General features: G+C 41.2%; 1 protein-coding gene across 2 annotated transcripts; it reads left to right on the top strand.

Moving 5' to 3' along the window:
* Positions 1-8,772: 8,772 nt before the first annotated feature.
* On the top strand, positions 8,773-15,776 carry LOC147868080 (serine/threonine-protein kinase STY46-like). 2 transcript variants are annotated; one of them, XM_087315061.1, is made up of 17 exons: positions 8,773-8,919; positions 9,093-9,288; positions 10,284-10,401; positions 10,901-10,983; positions 11,075-11,197; positions 11,328-11,388; positions 11,499-11,609; positions 11,718-11,768; positions 12,086-12,264; positions 12,336-12,440; positions 13,107-13,180; positions 13,259-13,434; positions 13,517-13,615; positions 13,747-13,827; positions 14,978-15,031; positions 15,151-15,285; positions 15,391-15,776. In XM_087315061.1, the coding sequence occupies exons 2-17, from the start codon at positions 9,128-9,130 to the stop codon at positions 15,481-15,483; spliced, it is 1,704 nt and encodes a 567-aa protein (XP_087171187.1). In that variant the 5' UTR covers positions 8,773-8,919; positions 9,093-9,127; the 3' UTR covers positions 15,484-15,776. The 2 variants fall into 2 exon arrangements, 1 of the variants encoding a protein (XP_087171187.1); XR_015529338.1 differs by lacking the exons at positions 8,773-8,919; positions 15,391-15,776 and adding an exon at positions 14,487-14,651 and having other exon boundaries at positions 8,939-9,288; positions 15,151-15,232.
* The last annotated feature ends 315 nt before the right edge of the window (positions 15,777-16,091 follow it).

Genomic DNA, 16,091 nt, shown 5'->3' with positions numbered 1-16,091 from the left:
CACAACCGAGTAATCGCGGATCAATGCAGCAGAAAATAGGAACCACACGAAAGGAAAAAAAGCAAGAACGCGAGTACACAGGGATTAACGTGGAAAACCCAGACGGGAAAAAACCACGGGAGTACAAGACTCCAACCCAACACTATACAGAGAAGTATACAATGGCGAGCTGCAAGGCGACGACCTTGAGCTCGCTGTCCTCGCCACAGGCGGCGGAAATACACAGAGGCGTCTACCTCTTCCTCTCTCGCGCTCTATCTCTCTCTCTCTCTATCACGGCTGCTTACACTTCACTCCTCTTGAGTGGAAAAACAGAAAAATGAGAAGCAACAACAAAACTGTTTGCCCTAAGTCATATTTATACTTATATGACTTTGGGCTATTTACAACTGTAGCCTCAGGGGCCCATAGCGAACATATTCACGGATATGTCCCTGCATCCGGATCGCTCTCCGGGTACATTCGTCATCCGGTACCGAAACCGGGGTCTTCGTCATCCGGATCCGAAACCGAAACCGGGCTTGTCGGCATTCATCTCCGATATCCGACCATCCCATGCGAAGGGACCGTAATCCCAACAAACTCCCCCTTCACTTCGGCATGGGATGTCTTTCCAATCCGATCCTCTTCCAGCATGCTTCCAGCTTGTCGGGTGTGAGGACCTTGGTCAGCATATCCGACCCGTTCTCGTCCGTGTGGATCTTTGTCAGCACGAACTCCTTGTCTTCTATCCTTTCCCGGATCCAGTGATATCTTCGCTGGATGTGCTTCGTCCGGGAGTGATAGGTCGCGTTCTTCGCAAGGTGGATTGCACTCTGACTGTCACAGTAGAGTCGGTACTCCTCCTGCCGGATACCGAGCTCTCTAATGAAGTCCTTCATCCATATTACTTCCTTGCCGGCTTCAACAGCCGCCATGTACTCCGCCTCCGTAGTTGACAACGCAACCGTCTTCTGCAGCCTCGACTGCCATGAAACAGCTCCCCCTGCATACGTCATCACATACCCTGATGTGGACCGGCTGGTATCTGCATCAGCCGACATATCCGAATCGGTGAAACCGTCGAGTTCGGGTTTACCGGAGCCGAATCGGAGGCACACATTCGCTGTGCCCTTCAGGTATCGGAGTATCCACTTGACCGCGTTCCAATGCTCTTTGCCGGGATTGCTCATGTACCGGCTCACCACTCCGACTGCATATCCTATGTCCGGTCTCGTACACACCATGGCGTACATCAAGCTCCCGACGGCTGAGGCATACGGCACTTTCATCATATCCTCCTTTTCAGCCTTTGTCTTGGGACTTTGCTTGCTGGACAGCTTGCAGTTTGCTAGGAGGGTCGATCCGACCGGTCTTGCTTCCGACATGTTGAACCGGTGAAGCACCTTCGTCACGTACTTCTCCTGTGACAGCCACAACTGCTTCTTGCTCCGGTCCCGGATGATGTGCATCCCTAGTATTTGTCTCGCCGGACCCAGGTCCTTCATTGAGAAGGTTCGGTGAAGAGCCTTCTTCAGCATCCGGATCTTGACCTGGTCCCGTCCGACGATCAACATGTCGTCCACGTACAGGAGGAGTATTAGAAAGTCTCCTCCTTCGAACTTCTTCACAAACACGCAGTGGTCGGACTGTGTTTTGAGGTACCCTTCGTCGGTCATGAAGGAGTCGAACTTCCGGTACCATTGCCGGGGAGCCTGCTTCAGTCCGTAAAGGCTCTTCTTCAACCGGCATACCAGGTGCTCCTTCCCTTTCTTCTCGAATCCTTCCGGTTGCTGCATGTAGATCTCTTCATCGAGGTCGCCGTGAAGGAATGCCGTCTTCACGTCCATCTGTTCTACCTCGAGGTCCATGCTTGCCGCTATGCTCAGCATCGTCCGGATGGAGGTCATCTTCACTACCGGGGCAAATATCTCGTCGAAGTCGACGCCCTTCTTCTGCTGAAACCCCTTCACCACGATTCTGGCTTTGTATCTCGGGGGTTTTCCGGCATCTCCCGGTTTCAACTTGAACACCCACTTGTTTCGAAGTGCCCGCTTTCCTTTCGGCAACTCCACAAGTTCATATGTGTGGTTCTCATGCAGGGAATCCATCTCGTCCTGCATGGCACTCAACCACCTGCGGCTCTGGGTGTCATGCTTCGCTTCCTCAAAGCTCTCCGGCTCCCCCTCGTCGGTTAGCAACACGTGCTCTGGTTCCGGAAATCTCCGGGGGGCCCTTCTCTCTCTTTGAGGGTATCTCCGTTTCGGAGCTTCGGTAACCGGTTCTTCCGATTCTTCTTCTTCATCCGAATCCATTTCGGGATCGGGGCCGGTTCCGGTATCATTTTCATCTTCTTCGGCCGGTTCTGTTTCTTCACCGTCTTCGGCCGGGTCCTCGAGTGCTAACCGGTCCCTTGCCGGTCGGGACTGCTCCTCGTAGAGTTTATCCTCACCGGTCGACTTGGAGCTTTTCATCTTCTTCTCCGACTCCCAGTCGGCGAGTGTCTTGTCCTCCATAAAGACGATATCTCGACTCCTGAATATCTTCTTGTCGACCGGGTCCCATACTCGGTAGCCGAACTCGTCGTCGCCGTAACCGAGGAATATGCATGGCCGGGTCTTCGGATCTAGCTTTCCTCTCCGGTCCTTCGCCACGTGCACGTATGCGAGACACCCGAACACCTTCAGATGCCGGTAGGATACTTCCCTACCGGTCCACACTCTCTGCGGCGTGTCTCCGTCCAAAGGTACTGAGGGTGATCGGTTTATCACATATGTCGCCGTCGACATTGCCTCAGCCCAAAACCCCTTGGGTAATTTCGCATGCGCCAGCATACTCCGAACCCTCTCCATTATGGTCCGGTTCATCCTCTCGGCCAGCCCGTTCAGTTCCGGCGTCTTCGGCACAGTAAACTCGAGCCGGATTCCCTTCGAGCGACAGTACTCCTGGAACTGCCCCCGGTATTCCCCTCCGTTATCCGCTCGTATCGCTTTCAGCTTCTTGCCGGATTCCCTTTCCACTCTCGCGTGGAGTTCTTTGAAGACGCACAACACTTGGTCCTTTGTCTTCAACGGTGCCGTCCACAGTCTTCGGCTGTGATCATCTATGAAAGTTACGAAGTACTGGGCTCCGCCATGTGACTTCGTTTCTACCTGACACACGTCGGTGTGCACCAACTCCAATGGTGCGCTACGTCTCGTCGGTGGCCTTGAGTGGAAGGAGGTTCGGTTCTGCTTACCGGCCAGGCAGTCGGTGCACTTCTCCAGGTGCACATGCTTCACCGGAATAAGGTTGTCTTCTGCAAGCCTCTTCATCCCCTTCTCACTCATGTGGCACAGTCTTTTGTGCCACAGCTCACCGGCAGTGTCGGCTGCCACATTCAGCTCTTCCGGACATAACCGGGCATTCATCAGGTACAGTGTGTTGACCTTCCGGGCCCGAGCCACTATCAAGCTCCCCTTGCTGAACTTCATGACACCGTTCCGGATGCTACCCGTGTAGCCTTCATCATCTAGCCTCCCGGCCGAAATCAGGTTCAGTCGGACCTCCGGAACGTGTCGGACATTCTTCAGCAGCATTTTGCATCCGGTCGGGGTTGTCAACCACACGTCTCCTATGCCGGCAATCCGGCACGTACCTTCGTTTCCCATCCGAACACAGCCATGCTCGCCGGCTGTGTAGGATGAGAAGTATCTTCTCTCCGGGGTCAGGTGGAACGATGCTCCGGAATCGACCACCCAGGTCGTCTCATCGCCGGCAATGTTTAGTTCACCTTCTTCGGTGATGAGCATGATCTCCTCTTCACTTGCCGCGAGTGCCGTCGTTCCTTTCCGGTCCTGTCCTCGCCGATCCGAACCATTCCGGTCCGTGGCTCCCCGGTATGCACCGTTTCTCTCCGGTGACTTCTTCGAATCGGTGTTGTCGGTTCCATTGTCTTTTCGGTAATGCCGACAATTCTTTCGGAAGTGCCCCGGCTTCCCACAGTGGAAGCATGTGGGCCTTCCTCTTGACTGCGACCGGGTCCCCGACTTCTCCCGTCTTTGCGGACTCCGGTTCCATTGTCTTCCCCGATCCGATTCGGTAAACAACATCTTCGGGTCGGAGGCCGGTTCCTTATCTCTCCGACGCGCTTCTTCATTCAAAATACTTGTCTTTACCGTTTGTAAGGACAAGTTATCTTCGGTGCAGGAGGTGCTGAGAGTCACCACCAAGTTCTCCCAGCTTTCTGGCAATGTACACATCAGGATGATGGCTTGCATTGCATCCTCCAACGGGAACTTAATCGCCGCAAGCTGGTTCACGAATCCCATGAACGTGCTTACGTGTTCAACCATACTCTCGCCGTCCCGGTACTTGAGGTTCACTATCTTCCTCATCAGGGAGGTCCGGTTCAACGCATTCTTCCTCTCGTAGAGGCCCGACAGCTTCTTCCACATCTCATATGCGTTGGTGTCGTTCGCCACATGTTGTAGGACGCTTACATCGACATATTGTCGGATCGTCGCTACGGCTTTCCGGTTCAGGAGCTTCCACTCCGACTCAAGTACCCCCTTCGGTATTTCCGACCTGTCAATCGGTTCGTACAGGTCCCGAACAATCAGAAGATCCTCCATCTTGATCTTCCAGTCGGCGTAATTCTGTGCGTTCAGCACCATCATCCCCGGCTGCCCGCTGCCGCCGCCTTCCATTTTCTGCAACAATCGCTCTGATACCAATTTGCAAGGAATAGACGCTTCTATTCACCTTCTTCACTCGGCCACAACCGAGTAATCGCGGATCAATGCAGCAGAAAATAGGAACCACACGAAAAGAAAAAAAGCAAGAACGCGAGTACACAGGGATTAACGTGGAAAACCCAGACGGGAAAAAACCACGGGAGTACAAGACTCCAACCCAACACTATACAGAGAAGTATACAATGGCGAGCTGCAAGGCGACGACCTTGAGCTCGCTGTCCTCGCCACAGGCGGCGGAAATACACAGAGGCGTCTACCTCTTCCTCTCTCGCGCTCTATCTCTCTCTCTCTCTATCACGGCTGCTTACACTTCACTCCTCTTGAGTGGAAAAACAGAAAAATGAGAAGCAACAACAAAATTGTTTGCCCTAAGTCATATTTATACTTATATGACTTTGGGCTATTTACAACTGTAGCCTCAGGGGCCCATAGCGAACATATTCACGGATATGTCCCTGCATCCGGATCGCTCTCCGGGTACATTCGTCATCCGGTACCGAAACCGGGGTCTTCGTCATCCGGATCCGAAACCGAAACCGGGCTTGTCGGCATTCATCTCCGATATCCGACCATCCCATGCGAAGGGACCGTAATCCCAACATAATCCTACTCTATAACTTAATCACCTTCACATGATCAAATAAATGCTTAAGTGAGACTCTATTACAAATTGAGCACTCAATTGAAGAGAAACAAAACGAAACATCACCAATACAACTAAGCTACCATTAGTTTATGCTTTAAATTCAACCTAGAGTTAAGTACAATGATTAAGCGTTTAACTTGAGATCAAGGCAATGATTAACGCGGGGGAAGAGAGAGAGAGACTTAGCTTTAACTTCAAATATCATAACAAGAAATACCTAGAAAAATGTTTATAATTTTACCTTTATAGTTCTTTCTTAAAATTTAACAATAATATAACTATGATCCTTTCCCACTTGAGAACATGTGTGTGTGTGTGTGTGTACATATTCACATGAACGTAACACTTTGCTTAACTCAATCACACTTTAAGGCACATCAACACCCTTTTGCACAAGATCTGAATGAATCATTGGTACTCATCAATGTTGTATATGGTTTTACAAGAATGTACATTTAAAGGAGATATCCAAATATCAAATTGACAAAGGTTGTGCTTTAATTACATTAAGTTACTAAATCTCTCTTCAAGTATCATTGGATCATGCCCTCGAGAGAAATGTTAATTGTTTTGAGCTTTTTCCAACACATATGTACCAATTGCAATTTTTATGCGACACAACATGCTCATGTACTATATGCATTCATTGCACCTCTATACAACACAATGGATTTTTTCCATTCGAAAGAATCCAAAGCAATTCCTAACTTTTCGATTGGCAATTATGATGCATATCCATGAATATGTGCTTAAGTACTCATGATTTTGGCAATTTAAATACTTGGCTACCATTATTATGCTTAACCTCATTGCTTTCTAACGTTTTAGAGATATGATCATTAGGGGTGGTGGATTGAAAGATAATTAAGGCGACAATTTTGAAGATTGGTGCCTTTATTTGAAAAAGATGTGACAAATATACATTCATTCGCAAACATAAACAAATATGGGTAGTTTGTCAAAATTCAACAATAGAGACTCGTGATATAGAAACAATGAGGGATTAGTAGAAATGTTCCTATCATGGATGACCATTAAACTATGCAAAAGGGCCACTTTGAAGACAATAAGCATGGAATCCATAAGGAGTTATTCGCCTCCACCAATGTAAACAAATGGTCCGTAAAGGATTTATTGTCAAGAAATTTTTATGTCCTATTTGAAAATAATGGTTGTAATATAGTTTCCCATAGAAAGTGTACATCAAACAAATTATATAAGTTTGAGCAATCCATCTAATTAGTCGTGAGTTCAAACCTTAATATTCACTAGAAATTTAATCAAATGCTTCCATGTTTTGTATGCCTAATGCAAATTTGCGATGATTTTGTGATTGGGCTCGTGATGATTTTCCCTTCACACTTGCTAGTGTAGTTGTCACACGTGCATTATGTATGGGTTTAACATGTTGTATGTGCACATAAAATTTGCGTGCTCCTCTTGTGTGCTGCAACTTGAAATATTTTTGAGTAATGTGCAATGCATACATTTGCAACCCTAAGTGTAATCATTAATGCGTACATTTGTAATATATTTAAAGTTTGTTTGTTAGTGTGTGTGTGTAAATAAATGTGAATTGGTGCACCTGGAATTTGTATATAATAATATAGGAGGATGTGTGCATTTAGCTTAAAAAATGTGTGTGTAACCATGTGTGCTTGTTTAGGATTGGGTGATTATGTGAGTGTGAAAGTGGAGGTGTGTAAAATATCTATCAAGTCACAAGTGTTCAAGTAAATGTGTGTTCATGGTTTGTCTATGGGGGGGGGGGGGGGGGGGGGGGGACAAACTTTAAGATTTAGGGGGAATTTAGTTTAAATATTTATCATTTTCATTTGAATAGGAGGTATTTCATGGATATAAGATCCTATCCCCTAGGAATGTGTGTAGGGCACTATGTCAAAATGAGAGGGAAAGGTGTGACTAGTGTGGAATTTGGGTTGAGGCCAATCCTAAGTGTTGACTTTTGGTGCCTCTTGGCCAAGCAACGTCAATTGCAACAACCATAACTATACTGACATGGAACCACGTGTCCATGGTGTGTTGTTCCCACACTTTCTTCATTTGATGAAAAATAGCTACACTACTCATCGGTCCTCTACTTAGACCCTCTTTTCAAATTAAGACCAATAACTAAATTAGCCTTTCTTTGGGTAGATTAGGTAATCAACCTTCAATAGGTCCGATTTTGGGCAATTTGTCTAAAACATCCTTGTTTGAAAATTGTTGTTTTTAGGAATTGGCTTCGTTTGTCACCCCCATGACAAGGTTTGTCGAAATTCGTGTTTTATTTGACCTTTGAAAGTAATGCAAACAATAATTGTGGAGATCATTATACATAGCATCTTTAATAGTGGACAATCCTATCTTGATCGAAAATATCATATATACGTTATAATAATGTATTGGGGATACAATTTATTCTATAGCTCATTGAGTAAGACAACTTTTGCAACTCTTTTCAGCACACAAGAAGGAAAAGTACATTGATGTAAACTATCAACTCTTTTAGCATGTCTAATGGAACCTTATGATTGTATAAACTATCAATTACAACATCAAAACATGTGTATTTTGCTTTTTCTTAATGTAGTTGAAACAGGGATGCTTAATGAAAGCAATCATCTAACTGATGTAAAAGTTTGAGAATGTGATTATAAATATTATTGTTACCAATACTGACTCCAAATAGCTATGACATTATGTGTACGACAAGGAGATGAGTTGATTTTGAACACTTGGTGAATTTGTACTATTCATAATTTCAAACAACATTGTTCGCTTGTTAGGTATGGACAACTACATCTAATGGATTCTTAGTCATTGGGCTTTCCCATTCACCTTGACCAACAAAACTATTTGAGAAATCGTACGGATTCCTCATTTGGCTTCATAACCTCCTATGCTATTAGAAGTTTTCACTAACGAGGGATGTAGAAATTTATGTCAATTAAGACATTGTCAAATCACACATAGCGACAACAAATTGATTGCTCACGAGCAAGGAAGTTGCCGCTACTGTTAGCAAAGACGGGCACCCATCCCTTCTTTGTATTTCATTAATTTTTTTGGCAAAAAGTGACGAGAATACAAAATGTGAGAGAACAAATCCCCTACCTAAGAAACACAATTATTTGGCAGCAGAACGTCGAGTACAATACGTAGCAGTTCATGTTCCGTGTGTTGAAGAAGAAGTATGTGCCCAAAAGGAAAGATGGTATGGTCCCAAGGCCGGGTCTTGGTGTTGGGACCATGTGTTGGTTGGTTCGTTGGTCAAGGAGGAGAAGTTGTCAAATGATGTACATATTGTAATTTGTAATTTGTATACAGTACATACATATTGTGTGTTCAAGTGAGATATGGACGGTACGTACAGTCGACGGAAGAAGGTCCCACCGCCCATGGAGTGGGATTCATGCCTTCTTCTTCTTCTTCTTCTTCTTCGTCTGGCCATGGAGTAGACCCACTCCTGTGGCTGTAACCAAAAGCGAGAGGAAACAATTTATCTACTTTTAATTTTGTTGACTTTGGGAGAGGGTGGATAACAGCAGAAAAATGGTAAGTTCTGCTTCTTCTTTCTTCCCTTGTAATATACAGGTTTTCATATTGCAGAGAGAAATCTCCTATGGCGTTTGCACCTAGAAATCTCTTATGTCTCTTGCACAGACAAATCTAATAAATGCTTAAGTAACTAAGTGCATATTTGGCCCTAAAGTTGCTCTGTTCTGTAGATATTTATCAGGACATTAGGGTTTCTACAGCTTCCATGGAATCTGATGCGCAGCGACCGACTGACTTGGCAAATGCGAAGAAGAGAGAGGTGTGCGAAAACATTATCACACGGCTACGGGATTCTTGTAGTGAAGCTCTTGATAGTGTCGGGTTTGTAGATGATCTTCATGCTCATTTCCAACGTCTACCTTTAAGGTATGTGGTTGTATATAAAAAATACCCAATTACTCTATATTTGGTATACTGTTGTTGTGTATTTTCAACAAAAACACATATGGGTATTGACGTGTCCTCAGCATTTGTATTAAAATCTGGTTAGAAACCATATATGGCTTGATGTGTTTTTTGACATTTGTATTGAACTGGAATCATATTGATGTTAATGTATTTTCATTTAATCTTTCTGAAATCATGGATCTACGTTGTTTTATTTTTATTCAAACTGGTTGAAATCCTCCTATGAGTTTTCATGCGTTTATATTTTGTTTTAATCTCCTTGAAATTAGACGAGGCGAGAGATAGATAGATAGATTCTATTATTGTTTTCAGGAGGTCAAATATGACCTATGAGACCGAAAATATTACAGTTCAACCAAATACATGTGAAAGTGAGTAGCGACTCTCAATGTTCAAGAACTTTACCAATGGATGTTGCAATCGAGGGGGCAAATTGTGATTGTGAGAGAAATTCGTGCAAGGATTGGAATTTGGTTGAAGATGTGTGGAAAGCATAGTCAAATACGATCAAATGCAAAGCTTTTCAAAGTGTGATACTTAGTCTTTTGACCTTGTTTTGAGAGAGAGAGAGAGAGAGAGAGAGAGAGAGAGAGAGAGAGAGAGAGAGAGAGAGAGAGAGAGAATTTGATTAACATCCATGGAAGGTTGAACTTGAGCCATGGGATCAATAACATACAATGTTTGAGTACAATCCACTCTTGGTCTATGCAATCGGCACATACATAGAAAAAAGAAAAAGTAAAACAAAGAATGAAAGCAATGACAGTACAAAAAGTTATCATGTACAGTCATCCTTTATCCCCTTGAGATGTTTTGATTTTATCTATAACAGCCACATCATGACTTCATACTGCCTTTTTCATTGTTTTCTGGCTTTCTAGTTTTTTGCCAATTCTTCCTTTGTGTGCTTTGGTTGTGCTGTGAGCTCAAAAATGTTGGGCGATTTATTGCAGATATGCTTTGGATGTGAATCTTGATAGGGCTGAAGATGTTTTGGAGCACAAAAGACTACTGGAATTGGCAAGAACTTACAAAACGGGCCCTCCTTTTTTCCATATTAGATCTATTCATGTAAGTTTAGGTTTAGCTTTACCACATATGTTGAACATGATGATATCAGCCTAAAAACCTTTTATTATTTATTGATGTTTCTGAATTTCATTTTCTCACTACTTCCAACCGGACTTTTAATTTTGCAAGGCTATTCCTAGATTCTTCATGATTGAGATTAGTGAGTTGAAAGGTTTGAAGGCAAAGAAAATTCCTTGGTTAGATCTCAGAAGAAGTATAGATTTTAAATTACAAAGAATTGAAGGGATGCAAGCCTTAGGCTTAAGCATGTACAATATAAAATTAGAAATGGAAAGCCTCTTCAGGAGGTAAAGCTTTTAAAACAATGAGAAAATTTCTAGAAATTTACGCTTGAAGCTTCTTATTGTTATTAAGGTATTGGCCTGGAAAAGTATCAAGAAAAATGTCTTTTTGCTGAGTGATACTAAAGTAATCAGATATGCAATTTGAGTTTCAAGATATGAAGGTTCCTTTTACTTTATGGGTTTGTTGAAAATAGGTTCTCCCCACTGGATTGGAAAATTCAGAAGCAAGTGACTCAAAAAATCCAAAGAAAAAACAAGAGGCTATTGCAAAGTTAAGGTATCAAGTCATCTTTGAAGTTTCTTGTTCTTTTATTTCATTCTTTATAGTCCTAATTTAATACCTCTAAGATTGAAGCTTCTTATGTCAGCATTCTTGCTCCTCCTTCATTTGGATCTTCTGTAAACTTAGAGGCATTGGCACTAGGGTTGAACAAATCGTCAGGAGGTGATAATGACAAAGACATCAGTAGTGATGATGACTATTTATCCAGGTAAGATGTGCATATGTTATGTAGATTCAGCAATCATAGATAGTAATTCTGGCCTTGCATGTATCTGCATCCGTCAATTCTTATTACCACCGTCCACTTACTAAACGTTTCCTTTTGTTGGATGACTAAGACATTATCCCATACACGAAGTTACCTTTTCAACTTCAGATAAACAAAAACTTCTTGGTGAGGTAAATTGTGTCACTGAAAGAGGGATTATGAATAATGCTTTGATTTATAAAATATTATTCTACAAACTGCAATATTTTACATCTGATATTATAGCATGTGGGATGTGCAGATATCATATGCCCTTTCGGAAGTGGGACTCAACATCCGTGAAGCTCATGTATTCTCAACTGATGATGGATTTTCTTTAGATGTTTTCGTTGTAGATGGCTGGCCAACTGAGGTATTGGAATCATTGTATTAATAAGCAATGTATTCGTGACATATAAATCCACTTTTTGTCTTTCTCTATTTTGGTTATGAATGTCAGGATTATGTGTCTTTATGACAGGATACCCAAGAGTTGCAGCAACAATTGGAAGTTATGATAGCTTCTGGAGAGGTATGCAGATCCATGAGCAGCCATTTATATAATATATTCATCTGTAGGAAAACCGGCATCAAGATAATATCTATTGGGTTTCATTTTGAAGCCAGTAATACTCCAAGAATTTAAATAAAAAGCTGGGTGACATAAAATTTCTTATGATTATATAAATGCAAAGTTTTTTGTGTCTTTAAGAGGTCATATTAATTTAATTGCACTTTTAGATAGTGCGTTAACGTTAATGGCGATTAGGTCATCATTGGAATTCTGGAAGGATGATAAATTCTGGGTCAATGCTAATAAATTTTAGTGGTAATCTGGATCTATGACAGAAAGAAATTGAGAAAAAAAGTCTCATTGGACAACCTCCTGATGATGTGGTAACACCATTTGCTAGGAACTCAAATTTGGAGTTCCTTAGAATCCCATCTTATGGTACTGATGACTGGGAAATCGATCCTGAACTACTTAAATATGATCATAAAGTGGCAAGTGGATCATTTGGAGATCTGTAAGTATTAGCATTTCTCTAGCTTCAAACTTTTTCTTAGCCTAAGAATTAAAAATGCCAATTTAATGCAGGTTTCGGGGTACATACCGTGGCCAAGATGTGGCTATTAAAGTTCTGAAATCAGAATTAAATGAAGACCTGCAAAAAGAATTTGCTCAGGAGGTTTCTATCATGAGGTGTGGGTTAAAGTGTTTCTTTAGGAAATGTTTTTTGTCCATTTCAATGTATGCATAGAAACATTGGCATTGATATTCATTTGAAGGGATTAAATCATTTCCATCCTTGTTGGGTTTTCTAATTTGTATAAGTATCTCTAATGCTTTTTAATTCTCTCAAGCTTTTTCGTTGTTGTCCCCCTTGATTGGCACACAGGCTATAGCTGTGAGGACTAGGATATTGGAGTACAAAAATGTTTGGGCTCTTTGAGATGTTAATTTATTGTCTTTACAATTTATTTTCTTATCTAAAGCAGGAAAACATTAGAATGTGATAATGTGTTATCAAGGATCATTAAACAGTTTGTGATGCCTGTCAAACTTGACCATACATCCCATATAGAAATATGCCATTGTGTGGTGAATGAATGAACATCTTAGGCGAATGTATAAGAAACTTGATTTGCAGTTTTCCTCTATGGTGTCCAATGTGTGAAGGAAGCTATCTATAACTGTGATACAATCTGTTGTAAGCCCTTCCAATGTGATATATTTAAGATATCCTGAGAGTTGTAGGTTAGATCCATATGAAAACTAACTAGTGATAAAATATATCCTTCCAATCCAATAACTATAAGATGTTTTCACATTATGCCATTTGCAAATTGCATATTGATTGTCTTATAGAAAAGTTCGCCACAAGAATGTTGTACAGTTTATTGGCGCTTGCACTCGACCTCCCAAGCTATGCATTGTTACAGGTGCACAACCAACTCCATATTGCATCTAAGACTTCAGTATGTGCTGGCTTCTGATAAATTTCCATTTGATGAAAACAGAGTTCATGTCAGGAGGGAGTGTCCATGACTATCTGCATAAAAAACATGGTACATTTAAGCTACCGACTGTGATTAAGATAGCAATTGATGTATCAAAAGGGATGGATTATCTTCATCAATCCAATATCATACATAGAGATCTCAAGGCAGCAAATCTTTTAATTGATGAACATGAGGTAATAGAAGTAACAGAGTTCCTATCTCTGAGTGTGAGAGTAGAAGTTTGGAGGTGATGTATAAAGGTGTGCTCTAATTTAGGTTATTAAAGTTGCTGATTTCGGGGTTGCTCGTGTCCAATCACAAATTGGCGTAGTGATGACAGCAGAGACTGGTACCTACAGATGGATGGCTCCGGAGGTAACATATGTCCTACCTTCAGGAAATATGTGTTTCTAATGCAAGCTTTAAATTTGAAGTGCAAGGTAGACATTCAATGAGAAATTTCTCTGTGTCCTGTATAATAAAACTTGCTTTATGATATTCCACAGGTAATTGAACATCGACCTTATGATCACAAAGCTGATGTATTTAGTTTCGGAATCGTGATATGGGAACTGCTGACTGGCAAGGTAAGCATGTGCTCATTCTATGTTGTAAAAGATTCTCAGAAGTCATTTCTAAAAAATAAAGGAAAAAACATATTCAATGAGTAACTGTTGATGCCTACAATCATTACCATAATATATGCCACTATTACGATGTTTGATGGTCAAAGAGATATTTAGAAGGTGAAGAAGAATTAAAAGCTCTTACAATGGTCAGAGAGATATTTAGAAATGGTAGATAAACCTATATATGCTACTAGGAAAGAATGCCCAAAATTGGATGAATAAAATCGAATGATGATTCCACTGAAATGATGTTCGAGATGCTTCACTGAAACACGGTGAGTTCTTGGATTCTGATATGAAACACCCAACTCTGTTGCCTCCCTCTGAATTCTTATTACAAAAATCTCTTCCAAGAACTTCCAAATGACTCTAGTGAAAATTTCACAAGACACTAACACCAAAAGTTCTGCTGCTCTAAATGTTCTGTACTGCTTAGTTCTTCTCTATGCTATGCTCATCCTCACTTTATGACAGGAAATTGAAGGCTTTCCCTTTAAAGCTAGTTTTGCTGCTGCTTCTTTTTCCTTATTACATTTTTATTATCACGTTAAACATCTTTTTTTTTTTTTTCTTTTTCTGCGCTAGCTCATTTTGAGCGTTTGCTTTTTCTGATAAAGGATCTGGAGTTGATGAGGTGGCATGAGGGTGGCTGTTAGATGAGTTAGCGTGATGCTGGCGTGAGACCATGTTAGCATTGACATGGCACCACTTTCTTCTGCATGCAGGTCACGCTGCCTGCTTCCTATATAAGCCTCATAAGGCTTAAAAAGCCCTTTTAAAAGGTTTTTACTAAAAAAGCCTTTTAAAAAGTTTCAAAATATCCTTAGATTTGGAATTTTAGTCTTTAAACCTGCGATAATCTTGGTTTATTTTGCGTGAATTCTCACTCACTTGTATGAAAATGAATTTGATGAAATTCATCTGAATATGGACATGGCCATCCAAATCATTTCACTGGAATTTTTTTTGATGAAGTCTGAATCTTGAAAACAAGCACGAATCAATGTATCTTATGTAATTGTCAGACTGGCCCTCTCATTAGTTGTAAGAGTATTTTGAATATATGCATGCTTTAGTCGTTTAATTAGATTGATATGTCCTTTTGCAGTTACCGTATGAGCATCTAACACCATTGCAGGCAGCAGTAGGAGTAGTGGAAAAGGTTTCAGCTTCAATACTATTCCTTTGAAGGGCTATCGAAATATGTCATCTAATTCTATGATAGTTAAAATGCCGAGAGACATGTTTGTTTGTTTGTTTTGAGTTATTAATTTTCTGTAGGGATTGCGGCCTACGATCCGCAAAGATGTGAATCCAAGACTGGCAGAACTACTTAACAAATGTTGGCAGAAAGATCCGGCAGAACGGCCTGAATTCTCTGAAATAACAATAATCCTTCAGAGGATTCTTAAAGAGGTGTTTGTTTTGTGTTTTATGCTCATTCATCTCCCTTGATGCAACGATATCCAACAGTACTATGGGATGGTTTTCTAATAAATTGGTAAAATGTTTTATCTGCAGGCTATTGAGGAAGAAAAAGATAAGGAGAAGAAAAAAGGTGGTTTGTTTTCAGTTTTGAAGAAGAATGTCCCGTTAAAAAAAGATACCACATAACTGCAAGCAGAAAATAACTTTATTCTTGAAAGCATTTTGTTTAGATGTGTGCCTTCATTGTTTCCTTGTCACATCCGCTGTAAACATTGATTGTGACATGGGTGTTAAGTGAATGATGTTTTGCAAGATTGTAAATTTTTTGAGTTCACAATAACTATTACACTATTTTAATTATAAATGTTGGATTCAGGGTCACGAACTCCCCATGAATAAATAACACAGGTAAGGGGATGCATAATTATATCCTATATATATGTATAATTTTGGAATTTCATATTGTTTTTTCTGTAAAAGTTGTATAAAAAAAGGTGATTATATTTAGATGCTAACCACAAGAGTATCAAAGAGGTGAGTTATGGAATGAGTTAAATGGATTCCTTATGAATATCAAAGGCCCCATGAATAAATAACACAGGTAAGGGGATGCATAATTATATCCTTTATATATGTATAATTTTGGAATTTCATATTGTTTTTTCTGTAAAAGTTGTATAAAAAAAGGTGATTATATTTAGATGCTAACCACAAGAGTATCAAAGAGGTGAGTTATGGAATGAGTTAAATGGATTTCTTATGAATATCAAAGGTCATGAGTGCTAGAATCTAGT

The sequence above is a fragment of the Azolla caroliniana genome, unplaced genomic scaffold (genome assembly GCF_043228905.1).
Source record: "Azolla caroliniana isolate FFs.n. ecotype wild unplaced genomic scaffold, voAzoCaro1.0.p SCAF_1, whole genome shotgun sequence".
Lineage (NCBI taxonomy): Eukaryota > Viridiplantae > Streptophyta > Polypodiopsida > Salviniales > Salviniaceae > Azolla > Azolla caroliniana.
Note: the sequence above shows the minus strand (reverse complement) of the source record. Positions and strands in the feature narration are given on the sequence as shown.

Coding starts and splice junctions, on each gene's coding strand:
- LOC147868080 (XM_087315061.1), top strand. CDS start 9,128: ATGGAATCTGATGCGCAGCGACCGACTGACTTGGCAAATGCGAAGAAG. Junction 11,198..11,327: donor GATGATGACTATTTATCCAG/GTAAGATGTGCA, acceptor TGGATGACTAAG/ACATTATCCCATACACGAAG. Junction 11,769..12,085: donor TTATGATAGCTTCTGGAGAG/GTATGCAGATCC, acceptor GATCTATGACAG/AAAGAAATTGAGAAAAAAAG.